At 57.6% G+C, this 18,840-nt stretch overlaps 1 protein-coding gene across 5 annotated transcripts in view; it reads left to right on the top strand.

Annotated features, from left to right (window-relative positions):
- The window catches only part of LOC309856868 (F-box-like/WD repeat-containing protein TBL1X), a 201,641-nt gene that overhangs the window by 172,304 nt on the left and 10,497 nt on the right, over positions 1 to 18,840 (top strand). For all 5 annotated transcript variants that reach the window (XM_082718647.1, XM_082718650.1, XM_082718648.1 and 2 more), the window contains 8 exons: positions 6,507 to 6,652; positions 8,273 to 8,525; positions 11,124 to 11,256; positions 11,712 to 11,853; positions 12,494 to 12,557; positions 12,665 to 12,762; positions 16,769 to 16,829; positions 17,766 to 17,887. In XM_082718647.1, the coding sequence (XP_082574773.1) occupies positions 6,507 to 6,652; positions 8,273 to 8,525; positions 11,124 to 11,256; positions 11,712 to 11,853; positions 12,494 to 12,557; positions 12,665 to 12,762; positions 16,769 to 16,829; positions 17,766 to 17,887 (1,019 nt within the window). The remainder of the gene's footprint in view (positions 1 to 6,506; positions 6,653 to 8,272; positions 8,526 to 11,123; positions 11,257 to 11,711; positions 11,854 to 12,493; positions 12,558 to 12,664; positions 12,763 to 16,768; positions 16,830 to 17,765; positions 17,888 to 18,840) is intronic.

The raw sequence follows: 18,840 nt of genomic DNA, 5'->3' as shown, positions 1-18,840 counted from the left end.
AGCGCCGGGCCCTGCGGGAGCTCAGGACCGACGGCCATCATTCCCGCCCGCGAGGACAAGAGGGGCCTTCACGGAGGAAGGCCACCTGGCCGCCACCGTGACGACGGAGCAGGTGTCCACGGTGGTGACAGACGGCCATTCGGGAGCCGACGTTCCAGACCTCTGACTGTGGAAACGCGGGCCCGCACCCTCTTTGTTATGGGGCACTACTCTCTGCACTGTAGGACGCTGAGCGTCCCTGGTCTGTCCCTATTAGATGCCCGTAGAATCCCCTCCCCCACAAGCACATGCCTGTGACAACCAAAAATGTCTGCAGACATTGCATCTGCCCCAAGGGGACAGACTCGCCCTTCCTTGACAACCAGGAACCCCTGTTCTAGATCAGGAGACCGGCATAAGCAGAGTCCCTCTAGGGAAGCAGGAAGCAGGTGAGCCGAGGCGCCCGGGGAGCCCCTGGGAGGTGCCCTGGCACACGGTCGGGTACGGGGGGCTTCCAGGCTCAGGTGAGGGGTCTTGCCCAGGCCTGCAGGCTCCTGATGGCTCTTGAGAAGGAGAACCCCGGACCCCACGTGCTGAATCAGGGAAGATAGTGTGACGGTTTTGTGCGTCTTCCGCAGGATGTGTAAATACGGCGCGCTGCAGCATGACATAATGGAGGCTCTCACTAAACGTCCCTCCCGTCGTCATCCTCAACGCCGTCAGGCAGAGTAGAAGAGCGTCTTGTGCCTTTGTGTTCCTGTCGCAAAATCCCCCAGACGGAGGGGCCCAGAGACAGTAGACGTTTCCTGCTCACAGTTCCGATAAAACTTTATTTGCACATACAAGCAGTGGGCCACACTTGGCCTGTGGGCCTCCCTTCGCCTTCCCCTGATCTAGACAGTTAGAATTAAACGTGTGCATTGGCTTCGGGCGGCTGTCTGCACTCAGGCGGGCAGGTTTGTGAAATCTGTAGTCAAGATTCTGCGGAAGATGCCCCAGCTGGTGCCCTCAGCCTTTGTTTCAGCTGAAGACGCAAAACCACCCTCACGGCTGCCCTGAGTATTACACGTCTGCTTTCCTCTGCCAGATAAGCAGGATTTTGAAGTGCCACGGAGCGATAATTTAGCAGGTTTTGCTGATGAATCAGGCTGGCATTAACTGGGCAGAACGGTTCAGTCGTACACCTGGTGGACGTGGTCCGTGCAGGCTGTGGTGGAAGAGGGGTGGTCCAGTGGTGGGGTCCTCGCAAGAAACTGCGAACATGTACTTGGTTTGTTTCAAATCTGTTTTTATTGCCTCGTTGTGTGAGACAAATGCGTGTACAGGCTCTTTTCCTCTCTCCTGAGGAAAACAAAGGATTTCCCTCTGGAAGGTCTCACCACGTTTTCTATAAAATGTCATGTTTGTTTTAAGCCTTTCCCAGTGGGTCGTGATCACACACTTCTCCTTGGAAGTATTCCTACCTTCTCGGGTGGTTTCCCGTGACCGTGTGTTACCCGAAGTCTGTGGCCAAGTGCACGTAGAGGCTGGCTTGCCTTCAGGGGCAAGTACCTCCCTCCCGCATTGTGTTTGTAAGTCCAGCAGAAGTGTGAGGATTCTGCGTGTCCTTCAGGGGTCTCGTTTGGGCTCCCAGCAGTCAGCCATGGCGGGGTCGAGTAGGCAGCATCTGGACCACTCGGGGTGGTCACGACTAGTGCCGGTGACACAGGCACCCCTCCGGGAGAAGCCAGAGGTGTGGTCACGACTAGTGGTGGTGACACGGGCATCCCTCTGGGAGAAGCCAGAGGTGTGGTCATGACTAGTGGTGGTGACACGGGCATCCCTCCGGGAGAAGCCAGAGGTGCTGCTTGGCGTTCTGTGACACACAGGACCGTGCTCCTGGCAGCAGAGAAGGATCCGGCCCGGCGCAGGTCATGCCGCAGCTCAGAAATCCTGCTGCTTCAGTGATGGCTCCGGGCTGGCCGGGGTCAGACCCGGGGACGCCCGCGTGGAGCCCTGACACAGGTCTTCCATCGCGGTGCCCCCAGGCCTTTACTCCCCTCCTTTTTCACGGCTTCACACCTGCCGCTGGGCAGTCCCGCCTGTCTCGGTCTTCGTCAGGCACATGGTGACATGATGTACTTTGTTCCCACTGCTGTCCCCTTGGATGGAAGAGAAGCGTTGAAGGCTGAAGGGGTGCGAGGCCCGGGAGCCCCACCGCTCCAGCAGACTGCCGGTGCATAGGCCTCCTAGCTCCGGAGTCCCGTGGGGCCTGCCCCAGGGGAGAAGCCTCCAGCCCGAGGGGCCAGTTTTCCAGGATGGCGTCTCACACGCCTCACTGGTGCACAGCAGAGCCCCGGTGACCAGGGCCTGAGAGAAAGTGCTCAAGCGGGCCTTGCCCACGTGGTCTGTGGACAGCCCCCGTTCCACGATGAGCGAGCGTCAGGATGGCAAAGTGTCCGAGGGACAGTTTCCCCCAGTGTCCTCCCTGTACAGATGAGGAAAGTGGAGAAGGAATGTTTCCCCCAGTTCCTGGTCTTCCCGGATTCAAGGATGTATGCCCACCTGCTGCTCTCACGCCGGTTCTCCCGTCCACTCCTTGATACGCCATATCCCCACAGGGTAGAACAGGACAGAGAGGCCCGGCCAGATGGCCTGAGCCAGGCGCTCGGTGGGAAGTCAGGGCGGACCCCAGCGCTCCGGACCAGTGTGACATTCTCTGCACCTGGCCCTCCCGCTTGCCCCGTTGAAGGCGGGGTGGTCAGAAGTCGGGAAGAAAGCCTTCAAAACAGGTGGATGAGGAAACCGTTGGTGTGAGGCCGAGCGTAAATGGCCCAGCGAAACTGCTCAGTGAGTTCTAAGCGTGTAGGAGGACCCGTTTCGGAGGTGACCTGGAACATTCCCGCGTGTTTCTGAAGACACCTGGTTTCCAGTCATGATTTTTTGTTCCCCCCAGTAGGGGACCCAGTAGATGACCCCCAGTAAGGGACATCGCAGATGTTCACGCTTGAGGCGTCACCGTGTACCCTGACCTGCTCGGTCGTCATCTTGCTTCGGTGGGGGACGCTCGTTCTGGCCATTCCTCTCTCGCCCTCGGTTCATCTGCCCAGCTCCGTCCCCCGCGTGCGGCCGGCCTCCCTGAGCGTAGTCCCCGCCCTGCTCGGAGCGCGGTCTGTCGCAGAGCACGGTCACGCACAGGGATCCCAAACGGAGGCACCCAGACCTTACACGGGGCCTTGAGACCCCGGATGCAGAAGGAAACCGAGGACGTGGTGGGAGAAGTGGGCTTGTGGCTTGTCCTTCGCAAGTTGCCTGCACCACGTCCGAAACTGTGGCCTACAGAGCCGGCGTGGTGCAGCTGGGGGACGCAGTTGGCCTCCATGCAGGGAACTGAAGGCTTCCGGTTCCTGTGCCTGTGCGTGTCAGGGTCAGAGGAAACCTACAGCTAGAGTTGAAATTCTGCTTTTGCCTCTCATCACACCCGTGGGCATTGGACCCGTTCCCTAACTCCTCCAGTCTTTACCGTCCATGTGTGGAAGCCTGTAACAGCACTGACGGAACAGCCACCTTGAATTCAGGTCGTGGACTCCGAGGGCCCAGATCTGCTTCACGGCAGCAGCAGGGTCAGAATCTGCTATTCGGTGTGCGTGCGTAGCAAGTCTGCGGCCGGTGTCGGAGAGGCTGACGCACGAAGGGGAGGGAAGGAAGTGTTCTAGGAGACCGCGTCCTGAGTCTCCCCCAGGTTCTTCTGTTGGGATCCCAGTACTCGGGGGCGGGGCCTTTGCAAGGTGATGCGTGTGTGAGGACAGAATTTCGTGAACGGGACCCGTGTCCTCCTGCTGTCCGTGCGCTGGCCGTCGGCCCTCCCCAAACCACCAGATGTTGCACCTTGATCGTGCACTTCTGGCCTCCAGAACTGTGAGAAATAAGTGTGAGTCCCCCGGTCCGCAGAGTTTACGTACACCTGCCCACAGGCCGCGCGAAGACATAGAGTGGAGGCTTGAGCTCTCCTCCCCACGGGCGCCATTAGTCACCGAGAGGGACGCCAGGCCCCGCGGGCGGCTTTAGCAGACGTTTCTTGGTGGGCTTGCCTGATGGGCCGAGAGTGGCATCGCACTGCCCGGCTTTGGAGGTCAGCTGCAGCCCTTCAGCCGAGTGCGAGGAGTCTGCTGGGGACCCCGCAGGAGCTCGAGATCTGCCCCGTAGAAGGGGGTGCTGCACTTGGGGTGGCAAAGGCACAGGGTGACCAGGAGGCTTAAGGAAAGTCGTTGTGAGGGCTTGGGGCTGTGCCTGGCCTGGAGCAGGCCCCGGTAAGGGCGGCCTCTTACTGTTCTGAGGCCCGTGTGGGTGTGGCCCCGCCGTAGACTCTTGAGAGATGGCAGGAGAAGAGCAAGCAGCTGTGGGAGTCCACAGGTCTGCCCTGTTCGCCAGGGGACAGATGGCGAGGAGCCAGGGGCCCTGGGAGTGGGGTCAGCAGCCAGCATGAATTCGTCGTTCCTGATAGGAGAACACTGCTGTGGCCCTGAGCAGTGGTGACAATTCCAGGCAACGGGGAGTCAGGCCAGTGTCTAAGGGTTCCTGCTCCCCCCGACCTGAGGTTTTCCGTGTCTGCACTGCGCTGGAAACCTGACCGGGGAAACCTTGGTGATGAGACTTCTGGCACGGCGTGGGCCCCGGGAGGAGTCACTAGTCAGCACGGGCTGCTGGTTCCATCTTGCCCTGAGGGGTGGGGAAAGGTAGGAGCCAGAGGGCAAGGTCGAAGGCAGGGGGAGGCGGGAGTATAGGGCCTTGGCTTCTGGCCCCGGAGGGCGGGCCTGCACCCGTCGTTGGCACGTGTGGTCTGGCGAGGGAGTCTGTGGCCGCCGTGCAGCCAAGCCTGCCGGTCACCATGGCTGGCCCAGGACTCGAGGAAAGAGAGAGAGGACGTGTTTTCTGTAGTCCTTAGAAGGCACTGGGGGATGGATGGGCAGGCCGCGGACGAGCAGGAAGTCGATGGAGGAAAGGAGAGGAGAATGCAAGCCCAGAAAGCTCCTTTCACGGAGGAACATTCCCATCTGCTGAGCACGGCGTTTATTGCACCGGCTGGCTGTGTTTTGCTAGGGGAGGGCAGAGAGCCCATGTGCAATCAGCTGGAAGGCGGGGCCCACGTGATGCCCCTTCGGTCTGGCTTCTGAAGGTGGGGTGCTAGCCGCGTGGCGGTGCGAGGCCGTGCACGAGGCGTTGGAGGCTGGCAGCGGGGACACCCTGGGGAGCCCCCTGCAGCCCACCAGCATGTAAGATGAGCCAGTTGTGATGGCGAGGTGCTTGCGGAGGAGACCCCCGGAGAGCGGGATCCGAGGGACCCCCTGCACAAGAGAAGGGGAGTGCCTTTTGCCTCACTCCACCTCTAGCCAGCAGCCAAGCATAGGGGTCCCAGTTACTCACAAGGCCAGCACTCCACAAGGCTTCCCAGCTCCCTGGCTCCTAGGCTGCCCCAGACGGACCAAGGGGATGGTACCCCAGCCGACTGGACTGCCACCTTGCAGGGCACGCCTGCAGCAGCCAGGAGCTCCAGCTGTAGGATGCCCCCCCAGCCCCGCTTGAGGAAGTGGCGGCCACTGCCGGTTCCTGATCACCCTCGAACCCCACATGGGTCCCCAGCACCTCCTCCGCCCTGCCCCGTGTGCCGCCTTCCTTTCTTGAAGTAGGCATTGTTTTGCATGAGTGCAGAGGGGAGGAGGAGGAAGAGCCAGCACCCCGGAGCCCAGGGAAAGTTACCAATTCTTAGATAGAACAACTCAAGCCACCCCAGTCAGTCCAAAATGGTCTCTTTTTCTTCGGGTGTTAGGTCTTGTGCTGCTTTGGCTCCTGCCTGCCGTGACCGCTATGAGCCCAGCTACAGCATGGCGCCCAGAAAGGTGTGCACTCCAGCTGGGCAGCGGGACACTTGGAGACCGAAGCAGGGAGCTCTGCAAGGAGTAATGGCAACAGTGGGAGAAAGCCCAGAGTTGCGTTTTTGCAACAGAAACATTTTTCCGGGGCACTTGGGTAGCGCAGTTGGTAAAGCGCCTGCCCTGAGCTCAGGTCCTGACCCCAGGGTCCTGAGACCGAGCCCCGTGTCTGGTTCCCTGCTTAGCGGGGAGGCTGCTTCTCCCTCTGACGTTACCCCTACTCTTGTGCTCTCTTTCTCTTTCTATCAAATAAATAAAATACTCAGAAAACAAAAAAGCAAAAAGTAAAAAAACATTTCTGCAGGGCAAACTGTGCTGCATTTTGCTGTTCATAACACCAAAACGGTTCGGCCTCCAAAGCTGTGTCTTCGTCCCCTGCATACGGGCCTTGGGCCTCTGTGTCTCTTCCCAGCCCCCTGCCCGTTATCTTCGCTTCACCCCATGCCTGGAGCATCCTGCAGCCAGGCCTGCGGCCCCCAACCCTTACCCTCCTCCCCCAGCTAATCAGGAGCATCTGAGATCAGTGGAGCCACCTTTGGATCTCCATGGCTGCGCCTCCCGCAACCCTTCATTTCAGGCCTCACGAAGCCCTTTGCTCCTTGCTCTCTCTCGCTGCAGGTTTTTCCCACTCGGCATTCACGTTCGGTATCGAGAGCCACATCAGCCAGTCCAACATCAACGGGACGCTGGTGCCGCCGGCTGCCCTCATCTCCATCCTGCAGAAGGGACTGCAGTATGTGGAGGCCGAGATCAGCATCAATGAGGTACGTGCGCTCCCGGGCGGTGGCCTGGCCCCAGCCCCAGCCTGCAGAGCCTGGGGACCGTGGGACAGCCTGGAAACCAGCCACGGCCACACCACCTGTGGCCGGTCCGCTGGATCCCTTTCCCGCTCCCTCTCCTTGAATGGACTTCCTCTTTACAAGCCTGTCTTACTCTGCCTTCTCTTTAGCTTTTCAAAAGAACAAAGTAATCTGTCCTGTGCCCCATCACCTGTGTTCATCCATCCATTTCCAGAAACCCACATCTTTGGAAATCCCCAAATTTCTGCCTGTCCTGCGCACATTCTTCCCTGACCGTGGCCCTCTCCTCCTTCCTCCCCAGAATGGGTGTCCAGAGGTGGTGTTCCACTGGCCCCTTGAGGCCCCGACTGGTCTCTTTTTCCCACAAAAAGAAGTTTTTGGGGGGGCTAGGAGCGTGTGACCCCAGAGACCCCTAGTGAGCTCTCAGATCACGCGAGGCCGCAACTAGATGCGTTTGCCCACCAGTTTCCATGTCTTCAGTGTGTCGGGAAGCCCCACTGGCTTCTCTTCCTGCGCTCCACATTCTGGCGTGCCGGGAGGAGAATAAAAAGGCGTCTCGTTGGTGACGTGGGCTTGCAGTCGCTGAACCGTGGGGCATTCTGCTTTCAGAGTTTAAATTACCAGGTGTTGTCTTTACCCTGGGTAGTTACTACTGTTTACCAAGTCTTTGTGCATGTGAGGTGTGACTCTGAAGAAGGTGACACGGAAGCATGCTGACCGCTGGGTCAATGTTGGCCACACCGTGACCGGAACTGAAGTATGAGGGTGGCTGATGGGGTGACCGGCTCCTTGTTTAGACGTTTTCTAGGCTTTCCTGGTTTTCTTGTTTTCAAGTGTAATACTGTTTTCAGATGTAACATCGTACGATTGTATGGTGGCCAGACGTCAGCTGGGGCCAAGTGTCCTTTGGATTGCGTCTAGCGGAGACTCAGGTGGTTCACTTTTTCCTAATTTCCGAGGTCATTCGAGTTCAGAATATGCTAAAATGTATTTGCACTTTCAGCAACCACAACCCAGAAGCACTACTTCTTGTCCGGTTCTAGTATTTGGAGCAATTTCACAGACGAAAATTGCCTCCTGGGTTTTTAAGTGGGTATGGGAATTTTTTCTTGCAGATAGAAGCCCAAAAATCAAAACAGGTTGAAAAAACATGCGTGGGAACTAGACAGTGCTGTCGCCCGAGTACCACAGCTATCTTTAGTCAACACTCTGAGCCCAGTGACAGCAGATAAATATTTCATAAGTCAGATGGACAGGTGTACTAGGGATCCAACCCGAACAGTACCGAAATCTCTGATTCGGCCTTGAGGCTCCCAGAGAGCTGCATCTCCCTCAGAAGAGCGTGGCTCTTCACAGACTCCTGTACTCACCATGGTGTCCGGCCACAGCTTCTCCACTTGTGGGGGCCAGACGATTCTTCGCAGCCGGGCGGCCTGGGCCCTGTACGAGGTCGTGCCGTGTCCCCGATCACCCCCTTCCCCGTGCACCTCACCCGCCCGGACTCCCTGGGCACCGCTCTGGGTCCCACCATGCTGGGCCGGAGCGCGAGGGGCTGATGGCTGCCCTCTCTGTCTCACTCCCCAGGATGGCACGGTGTTCGACGGCCGGCCCATAGAGTCCCTGTCCCTGATCGACGCTGTGATGCCGGACGTGGTGCAGACGCGGCAGCAGGCTTTCCGGGAGAAGCTCGCCCAGCAGCAGCAGGCCAGTGCGGCGGCGGCGGCGGCGGCGGCCACGGCAGCGGCCACGGCAGCCCCGGCGGCGGTGGCGCAGCAGCACCCACCAAAGAACGGAGAGGCCACCGTGAACGGCGAGGAGAACGGAGCACATGCAATAAGTACGTGTGGGGCTCTGCGCAGGCGTGAGCTTCTGGCAGTTTCTCTCCCAGCTCTGCTCCTGCGGCTCTCAGGCCTGGTGTTGGCATCGTGTGGGCTCGGAAGAGCTGCACAGGCTCTGTTCTCATGGAAATCCTTAGACGTAACGGTCTTGGTGCACATATCCTCGATTCTAGAAGGTCATGCAGCTCGGAGAACTTGTTCTGTGTGACAGCGAGAAGCGCCGTGTGATTACTGTTTGACATCGGATGGTTTCGTTTGTGGAGGCCCCGGTCCTCTGTCCAGCCTTCCGTGTTGAACGTGTCGGGCCAGCACTTGCTGTGCTAGTCAAGCTCATGGTTCTAGAGAGGGCAGCGGGCCCCAGACAGCAGATGTGGCCCTGCGCGGTCCTCCCAAAATGCCAGGCCCTTGTCTCTGTTGGGTAGTTGCCCTAAAGGACATGGCCGATCGGAGCGCCTGAGTCTACTCTGTCACGTGGCTTATAAACTCGAAGAGCGCTTCGGGGTCTGAGTTCAGAGCATGCCCGTGTGTTGTGTGTGTGTGTGCATGTGCAATATGTGTGTGTCACGCAGCTGTGTGTCCATGTAGTACGTGCGTGTCCTGCAGCTGTGTGTATATGCATGTGCATGTTCTGTGTGTGCAGGTGTGGCGTGCACCCCTGTGCCTCGCTGGCCCCCGTCTCAGAGGAAGCTGCTGCTTGCAGTCAAGCCCTGTGGCAGGTTCCCATCCACGGTCACAGGGTGACGGATTTCCGTGAGCTACAGAAGTACACCAGGCATCAGAAGGAGAGCCCAGAGCGGCTGTAGCGCAGATGGGAACAAGCGAAACTTAGGGCCACGAGTCTAGCGCAGGAGTGGAAGGACTTTGCACCCGCAGCCCCATCCTCACTGGGACGCGGTCCCAAACAGCAGGGCGGGGCAGGAATACGACAGCGTGCGGTTCGTGCCGCAGGTCGTTTACTGCCTGGCCCTCGGGGACGCAGCCTTCAGGGTTTCAGGAACGATGCTGGAGGAAACTGAGGGTTATTGTTTTGTTAGTCTTCCGTCACTGAAACGAGTTTCTAATTGGTGAGCTTCAAGATGTCTGTATGTTTGCCCAGATAGAAATTTTGCAAGCTTTTAAATTGTATGGATTTCTTTTAAATCTTGAGAAAAATCTAGTGGGACAGTGCGTTGGGGGCGGATCTTAATGCTTGGGGCACCTGGGTGCCTCCGTTGTTGAGCCATCTGACTTGTGATCCCGGGACTGTGAGTTCACGTCCTGCGCTGGGCTCCACGCTGGGCAAGGAGCCTCCTTAAAAAAAGAAAAGAGAGTTTCACAGGCCGTAGCTGCACAGAGGCAGATAACACCTTAGAGCTCGCTCCCACTCACACAGCCTCCATTACACGGGTGCTGGTGGCCGGCCTGTCGGTCTCCAGGGGGCATACCTGAGGCCCCGCCGGCCCTCCTCCCGGGCACATCGTCCTCGCTTTCCCTTTGTTTCCTGAAGCCAGGGCCACCTACCGTTTGCCGTCATCTGGCTGCAAGTCCGGCTGAGGCCAGACTGTGGTGTTGTAAGTGACCGTTCATCCTGACCTTCAGAAATCTTCTGTGTCCTGCCACATGGGAGAAAAACAGCTGCCTTCCAGGACAGTACTTTTGAGGGGGGCGTTTAGCATGCTTGTCTCCAGGGTCACTGGGCCTGCCTGGGCATTCAGAACCCAGAACCCAGGAGTCCTGTAGGCTGGGCTTGTCCGGCTAGAAGGCGTGGCAGCTCTGGTCTGATATAGAGGTGGCTCCAACCAGGAAAAAGCCCCAGCACTTCAGTCCCAAGAACCTGAGGTTGTCTGCGGACAGGCGGTGGGTGCAGGACGGTGGACGCTCTGGAAAGGCGACGGTCTTTCCCCGTGGGAGCATCACAGATGAAGAGATGATCCCTCAGACAGGTGCTCTCGGATAAAATGTCTCATCCTTTCTGGAGAACGGCAGCCTTCGGGCTTGACCCATCTCTCCGGTCATCCCTCCCCATCTCGTGGTGGTGTTCGTCAGACCTTAGCGTGGCCCTGCTTATGCAGAGTAAATAACTTTGTTTTTGTCTGTCGGGTTTGGAGACTGGTGAAATAAACGTAATACATTTACTGAATTGCACAGAAATCGTGATACTGTTACGGTCTGTCAGAGGTCGTGTTACCTAGTACATAGAAAGAAGGTGTGTCCCTCGGCGCAGGACAATGACCTGGTCTCACTCACGTGGACTGTAAGAAACCGTACAGAGGATCATGGGGGAGGGAGGGAACACTGAATGGGAAGTCGCTGGTGAGGGAGAAAACCCGTGAGAGACCCTTAACTCTCAGAGACAAACAGGGTTCTGGAAAGGGAGCTGGAGGGCTGGGCATTAAGGAGGGCACGCGATGAGAGGTCACTGGGCGGTACACGCCACTGACGGTTTATTGAGCACACCTGAGACTGGTAACGTACTCTCCGTTGAGTAAGTGAATTTAAATAAAGTAAAATAAAATCATAAAAAGAAGGTGTCTCTAACACTCAGGTGCCCCAAGAATGCTGGGAAGTTTCTTTTCTGTAGCCGTTAGCCACATGCCTTTTCTTGTTTCCTGTGACAGATAATCATTCGAAACCAATGGAAATAGACGGGGACGTTGAGATCCCGCCCAACAAAGCCACAGTCCTCCGGGGCCACGAGTCGGAGGTGTTCATCTGTGCCTGGAACCCTGTCAGCGATCTCCTCGCTTCAGGGTAAGGGACGGGGGTGCCCTGGGGTCGGGCTGTTCTCTCCTTTCTCCCTCTCACGGGTGGCGACCGCAGCCTCGGGCCCTGGGTGCTGCGCTCCTTCCCAGGTCGTGAGGAAGTCCTTGCTGCGTGCTGTGTCCTCCACGGGGTGGGGAGCAACGCAAAGATGTTTGAAATTGCGGAGGGGCGCCCGGCTGACTCCGTCAGTAGCACTGACGACGCTTGATCACAGGGGTGTGAGTTCGAAGCCACGCTGGGCGTGGAGCCTACTGGAAAAAAAGCAAAATAACAAAGAGGAACAAAAATGATGAGGCAAAAAAGCCAGCCAGTGAGCGGGATTAAGAAGACATGGAGCCACATGCCAGAGATACCCGACTCAGGCCGGACTCAGGCAGCCCAGTCTGGCAGGCGCTGTCCGGGCCTGAACCAGAAGCTGAATGCTGTGCGTTCTCCTCCTACAGATCCGGAGACTCGACGGCGAGAATATGGAACCTTAATGAGAACAGCAACGGGGGCTCCACGCAGCTTGTGCTGCGGCACTGCATACGGGAAGGAGGACACGACGTCCCGAGCAACAAAGATGTGACCTCGCTGGACTGGAACGTAAGCACCTGCTGCTGCCTGGACGCGTCCACAGCTCTGACCCGGCCCATGTCTCAGCAGGGCCCCGCAGGGCGTGAACACAGGCCGCGGCCATGCTGCCTGCGAGCCCCCCACCCCGGGGCTGCTCTCACGTTGCCGAGGGCGGCTAGCAAGGCTGCACGGGGCAGGAGCGAGCGGGGTGCTCAGCGGGCCTCCCTGGGCGCGGTGAGCCTGCTGGTTCCCCAGGGGAGCCCGCTCTGCTGGCGAGAGGTGCCGTGCAGCCCGGGAAGGGGGACCGTCTGGCCCGCTGCTCCTGCCCTGGGCATCACACGCATCTACATGCGGGAAGCCCACAGCTCTCTGGAACTTCTGTGCGTTCTCCCTGCATCCCAAACCCGTGTGTGTGCACACGCGTTTCCAACAGCTTTCTCCAGTCTCGCCACGTCTCCCTGGGCCGCTCAGGGTGGCGCGTGGAGGGGTGTCACCGGGTGGACGCGGCGCGGTGTCCGGCCAGAGCCGCGCAGGCTGAGGTCGTGCCAGGGGGCCGCTCGTCGTCACCGGCAGCCAGTGACGGGTGCGAGACGGTTCTAGCCCTGGGGCAGGGGGAGAGGCCGGCTTTGCGTGTACTGAGCTGTGCGGCATGTGTGTTTCTGGCCTGCAGAGCGACGGGACGCTGTTGGCCACGGGTTCCTACGACGGCTTTGCGAGAATATGGACCGAAGACGGTAAGCCGAGCCTCGTGGCGCCCTGGGAGAAGACGGGCGTGCGGGAATGGGACGCGAGCAGGCCCGGACCGCGAAGTCTACCTGTTTGTTGTTCCTTTGCCTCGCAGGCAACCTGGCCAGCACCTTAGGGCAACATAAAGGCCCCATCTTCGCTTTGAAGTGGAACAGGAAAGGGAATTACATTCTGAGCGCTGGTGTAGACAAAGTGAGTATTCGCTCAAGATAGGGCTAAAAAAGGCTCTCTGATCCGTAGCTGCTGATGTGTTTCTAATCTCTGAATAACATCCTGGGGTTTTTTGTTTCTGTGTTTAATTCTCAGGCCTTCTGCTTCTTCTTAGTAAGGCAGAAGAGCTGCTTTCAGGTTGGTTTGTGTGGTTTGGGTTAGGGTTAGGGTACTCGGCGCGTATCATGCTGTTCCACAGACCTCTGTGCGCAGCCCCTCCCCCCCTTGCTTTGAGGTACGTCCTCCAGTGACGGAAAGGGGACATCCCCCAGTTGGCTGTATCCAGTGCTTGAGAAGGAAAGTGGTGTGGACGCCCGGGACACAAACCTTTCCCCCACTGAGCAGTGTGGAAAACACAAACCGTTTTCTCTCGCCTGCCTTCTTTTTCCCTGATTCAATGAGTTGTGACTGCCCGTCGTGGGCTGCAGGCTTCTCTGAGAGCTGGAGGAAAGCGGGCCCACCCACACCAGGGCACGCTCGGGACAGACACAGGGCTTGGGCAGGGCTCCCGGGTGGATGTGACAGGACCAGGTCCGAGTGGCTGTGAGCAGCCAGGGGCCTCCAGAAGCCACGGGCGGGCAAGGAGTCAGCAGGTAGCAGCGTCGTCTGGCTCTGAGTGCGGGCCGCGCTCTCTGGGCCTGCTTCTCAGTTGCCAGGAATCAGGACTCCCCAAGACCGGGGACGGAAGGGGGTGCGTCATTCCCGGGACTCCGCGGGGACTGGAGGTTCTCTTTTTGGAAAAGTATTCACAAGAAACAAAGCCAAAGGGGAACAGAAGTGTTCCTACAGCTGTCGACCAGGTCTGAGGACTGGACTAGCGTGTGGCTTCCAGAGCACTTCACGTTTTCCTGCTGACGTCGGGGTCGTTTGGAAACCGGTTGACGCTGCTGGGTGTGCCTCCGGGTGCTGCTGTGAACAGACAGTAGTAGCCGCCACCTGTCCACACGGGCTGGGCTGTAGTCTGTCCTCCCCGGCCAGTGACAGACGGCGTGTGCCGACCCCAGACTGGGTGTAGGTCTAGGTCCGCGAAGAGCACCGTCGTGCTCTCGCTCGCTCTCGAAGCCAGGAAACTTTCCGTTCACAACTGGCCGCCTTATGGCTAATGTTGAAACAAGCTGAGGGTCGTGCTTGAAACACACACTGTCCCACTGTCCTGGAACTCCCATCCGATCGTCTGTGAGCTGGGCTAGTTCGGGTGCCCCCCCCCCCCACTCACGGTTGTCGGGTCTGTGGCTGGTCCCCCTGCTGACCGTGTTGTTGAAGTGATCGTGCAAACGATCGCTGGCCCTTCCCAGCATGTCACTGTACACGGTGGCCCCCTCGGAGCTCCTGAGAGCCCCCATGCTGGTAGCCCCGCTTCACAGACACCTGCGCTCTCTCATTTGCCCATGGACACTCGGGTTCAGGGTGTGGGCCCTCGACAGCGGTTACTTCTGCCTCTTGACCTCCACACCCTCGTAAACAATTCTTGGTAGCCTCATGCTGGTGCTAGGACTCTTTTTTTATATTCTGTATCTGATTTTCCACCTTGCTCTCAGTTGTGACTCTACGAGGCGGTGAGCTGGGCGGCCAGTGAAAATGCACATTTGGGAACGTACTTAGTCTGTGGGCCCTGCACTCTTTGCGCTTGTGCATCACCCACAGCGGGAATAGTAAGAATGTTCTCGAAAGGAAGACCTAGGGAGGAAGGGCCACGGACAGAGATGCTGGCATCAGCCGTCACTCCGTGGTTAACCTGGGAGTGGTGGTGGGAGGCTACATCCCATCCTTAAAAGGCTTCGTGTGCTTGATGTTGTATATTGAATGGAAACACTAGTCAGGAGATGGGGTTAGTGCTACGGTGCGTGACATTGTCTCAGAGAGAAGTACCGAGCGAATTGATGGATTCTCTCCATTGCCACATTTGTGAGCAGCTACAGGAAGAAGAGTGGGACATTCCACCATACAACAGACAAAGTTTATTGGTCTGTGGGCGCCGGGCTGGCTCAGCCGGTGGGGCGTGAGACTCTTGATCTCGAGGTTGTGAGTTCGAGCCCCACATTGGGTGTAGAGTTGACTTAAAAATAAAATCTTTAGGGGCGCTTGGGTGGCTCAGTGGGTTAAAGCCTCTGCCTTCGGCTCAGGTGATGATCCCAGGGTCCAGGGATCGAGCCCCGCATCGGGCTCTCTGCTCCGCAGGGAGCCTGTTTCCTCCTCTCTCTCTGCCTGCCTCTCTGCCTACTTGTGACCTCTGTCTGTCAAATAAAATACATAAAATGCTTTAAAAATAAAGAAATAAATAAAATCTTTAAAAAAAAAATAAAGAAGAAGAAGTTGATTGGTTTAAAGCTGACCCCGAGACTTAGAGAACTGGTTTTCAATGATGGTTGGTGCTCTGAGGATTTCATCTGCGGGTGATAGAAAACATAAGCAGTTCTTCTTACAGCACAATTTTAAGTGCTGTGGACAGGGAGGGGGACGATTTCCAGCTAATGAAGACGTCATTCCTGCGGGGCGCTTGGGTAGCTCGGTCGTTAAGCGTCTGCCTTCAGCTCAGGTCCTGGGATTGAGCCCCATACTGGGCTCCTTGCTCAGTGGCGAGTCCGCTTCTCCCTCTGTCTCATGCTCTCTCTCAAAATCCTGAAGAAGAAAAAAAAAGGACCTAATTCCGGTGGTGGTCACTGAGCTGTGTCTCGTTGCTTCCCTTTCTGCCATCAGTGAGTTCCTAAGGCTTCAGGGTTTACTTCGCTTTGCAAGGTGGAGGTCGCTTTTTCTCCATCTCTGTATATAGAGTGGTGCGTCGCTGGCCGAGCCCAGTGTGACACACTGCTCCGGTGTATGTCGTGTTCACTTTGCAGGGCTGATGGTCAGGGCCGGTGTCCCAGTGAACGGTTTCTCTAGGCCCGCGTTTCAAAGTGCTAGAAAGCTGTCTTGAGGTGCTTTGTTGCAGGTTTTTCAGCAGGACTCCGTCTTGCGGGGGAGGGAGAACCCCACCAGTTGGGTGGTTTTCCAAAACTAGTCACCAGCACACACGGCTGTTGGGTTCGTAAAATGTAACCATCCGGACTGTGTAGCGTAAACCGCACACTGGATCCCAAAAATCTAGACCAGAGACAGGACGCCAGATAACTCACTAATGTCCACGTACCGATTCCGTGTTGGAATGGTATTTTGGCCACATTGAACTAAACTATATTGTTAAAATCAATTTTAATGATTTCTTTTTCCATTTAAGACTTACTTATTTGGGGCGCCTGGGTGGCTCAGTGGGTTAAACCTCTGCCTTCGGCTCATGTCATGATCCCAGGGTCCTGGGATCGAGCCCTGCATTGGGCTCTCTGCTCAGCGGGAAGCCTGCTTCCCCCCTGTCTCTGCCTACTTGTGATCTCTCTCTCTCTCTCTGTGTCAAATAAATAAAATCTTAAAAAAAAGGAAAGATTTATTTATTGGGGGGGCAAGAGCATGTATCGATGAGGGGAGGGGCAGAGGGAGAGAGAGAATCTTCAAACAGGTTTCCTGCTGAGTGCAGAGCCCAAGATCCTGACCTGAGCCGACACTCGGAATCAGACGCTTAAGCAGCTGAGCCGCCCAGGCGCCCCTTTTTCTATTTTTCATTAATGTAATTTTGAGAAAATTAAAAATGACTTTTGTGGCTCACATTGTCTCTCTTGGTCAGTGCTGATTTAGAAGGAAGGGGGGCTGTTCACAGTCCGTTCTTGTATGTTAGATCTTTCTAGAGAAATCTTTCTGTGAAGAATAGTTCCTGACTGGGGCGCCTGGGTGGCTCAGTGGATTAAGCCGCTGCCTTCGGCTCAGGTCATGATCTCAGGGTCCTGGGATCGGGTCCCACATCGAGCTCTCTGCTCAGCAGGGAGCTTGCTTCTCTCTCTCTCTCTCTCTGGCTGCCTCTCTGTCTACTTGTGATTTCTCTCTGTCAAATAAATAAATCTTTAAAAAAAAAAAAAAAAGAATAGTTCCTGACTTCTGTCTTTCTGTTTGCGGAGCACAGACAACCATCATTTGGGACGCCCACACAGGAGAAGCCAAACAACAGTTTCCTTTTCATTCCGGTGAGTTTCTGTGGGTTTCTTTCTTCCTTTCTTTCTGCAATTCAGCAGTAGTAGGTCGGCTGCAGACGCAGGCAGCCTGGAAGCCTTGTGGGGGCAGAGGGCACGTGGACCCCAGAGCGCTTCGCTTTGCTTCCTGTCGCTTACCCGTGCTGAACGGCAAGATCATCCCGGGAGCCCCGGGGGTCTTGGCGGCCGGGGCCCACTCACAGGGGGACCAGCCACCCGTACAGAGGGTCCCCTCTCCGGACGGCAAGGGTTAACGGGTGCTCATCTTTACGAGCACGTGCTGGACACTCCCAGAAGTGCCCCCCATTGGTCCCGTTCCCACGGGCGTGGGTTGCCATGCCCTGAATGCAGAGGGCGGCCCAGGAACTCGGGAGGCGCGGGTGCGCTGTGGGCAGGAGCCACCGCGGCCCCAGCTCTCTGTCCGGCTCGGGGCCTCATCCCTCGGACCACGCGGGATCGCTTCCTTCCTTCCGCTGTGCCCGCCCAGGGAGTGGGCCGGGAACCGTGGGCTGCCTTAATGGGTTGCAGGAGATGTTTAAAAATCAGGATCTCTCGAACATAGGGTCGGAAAGGTTTTTGATCTCATTGTCCCCTCTTCCCGTCTACGACAAATCCCATCAGCCCACCACAGGGATATTTCTGGAAGCAGCAAGGTCTAAGAGCAGGCAGTGCACGTTCTCCTGAACCCTCTCTCCCCGTGTTGGGGCTCCAGAGACTCTGGAGGCCACAGGGCACGGAAGTTGTCGAGGTGTCTCCCAGAGCACCTGCCTGGTGTCCCAGACGTGCACGGAGAGGTCTTCGCGCTCTGGGCACGTTGCCGTATCGTGTTAACAGCCGAGGCTTCTTGACTCCGCTGCTGGTGGTTTTCAGTCAGCTGAGCTGTGCGCACCCGTGGTCAACGCAGGTGTCCCCCTGTCCCCTGCCCCGCAGCGCCCGCCCTGGACGTGGACTGGCAGAACAACACGACCTTCGCCTCCTGCAGCACTGACATGTGCATTCACGTCTGCAGACTCGGCTGCGACCGCCCCGTCAAAACCTTCCAAGGACACACGGTGAGTGTCACTTCTGGCCACGGGCCCCCGCTTCCCGAGAGGCCGCCTTGCGGCACTGCAGGGGGCTGGATTCATCCCGCTGTGGGCAGGCAGCAGCCCCAGGACCGACCCTGAGATGAGGCAGGGGCTCGACTCTGCCGAGAGGACTTTTTAAAGTGGCTGCAGTGAAGACCGTGCCTGTAGTGGGCGAGCGGCTGGGGAGCACTGGCAGAGAAGGGAAAACTGTCTTCTTAACAGACAGCCCAGTGGGCATGTGAGAACTGAGGAGTAGGGGTCTGAAAGGGACATCTCGGGGAGGGGCTCCGCAGCAGGTGGGACACGGCGGGGACCACAGCCATGAGCTGGTGGACAGAACGGCTGGAAGCCCGGGCAGACTCTCAGAAAGGCTTCGTGACCGGTGGGCCGTACGAAGCGGATCCGTGCAGTGGAGAGAGGGAGAACACAAACATCGTATGAAGCGTTCATGGCCACTTTTCCTAAATGTGGGAAGTACCCGCCCCGGATCCAGGAAGCTCCGAGGCTCATCGGATGCCTCGGTGTAGGGGCACAGCCGGATCCCTGGAGGCTCGGAACCACCCCCACCCCCACCCTCCTGGGAGACCTGCCGGACAAACACCGCCGTCCTCAGCACCAGCTCATTTCCGCAGACCCCCTCTTCCAGCAGCTGTCCCCTAGGCCCCTGCTTCCGGAGCACAGGCCTCAGCAGGCCCGTTACCATCTCGGGTCTCTAAACCGATGCCCCTTCTTCATGTTTTCTGTGTCTTCCTCTCTCCCCTGACGCTACACTCTCTCCAAACTTTGAGTAGACGTCTTCGCGGCTTCCAGGTGTCCCTGGGAGGACTCACCCCCATAACATGTTTAAATGGGGCTTCTCGCCGCTCACCATCTCACACGAGACACAGCTAATGTAGTTTCTCCTCCCGAGACCACGTGGTACATCCCTGGGCGTGAGC

This window comes from Mustela nivalis, assembly GCF_964662115.1.
Source record: "Mustela nivalis genome assembly, chromosome: Y".
NCBI lineage: Eukaryota > Metazoa > Chordata > Mammalia > Carnivora > Mustelidae > Mustela > Mustela nivalis.
The sequence above is the reverse complement of the archived record's forward strand: the minus strand, read 5'-3'. Positions and strand labels throughout refer to the sequence as shown.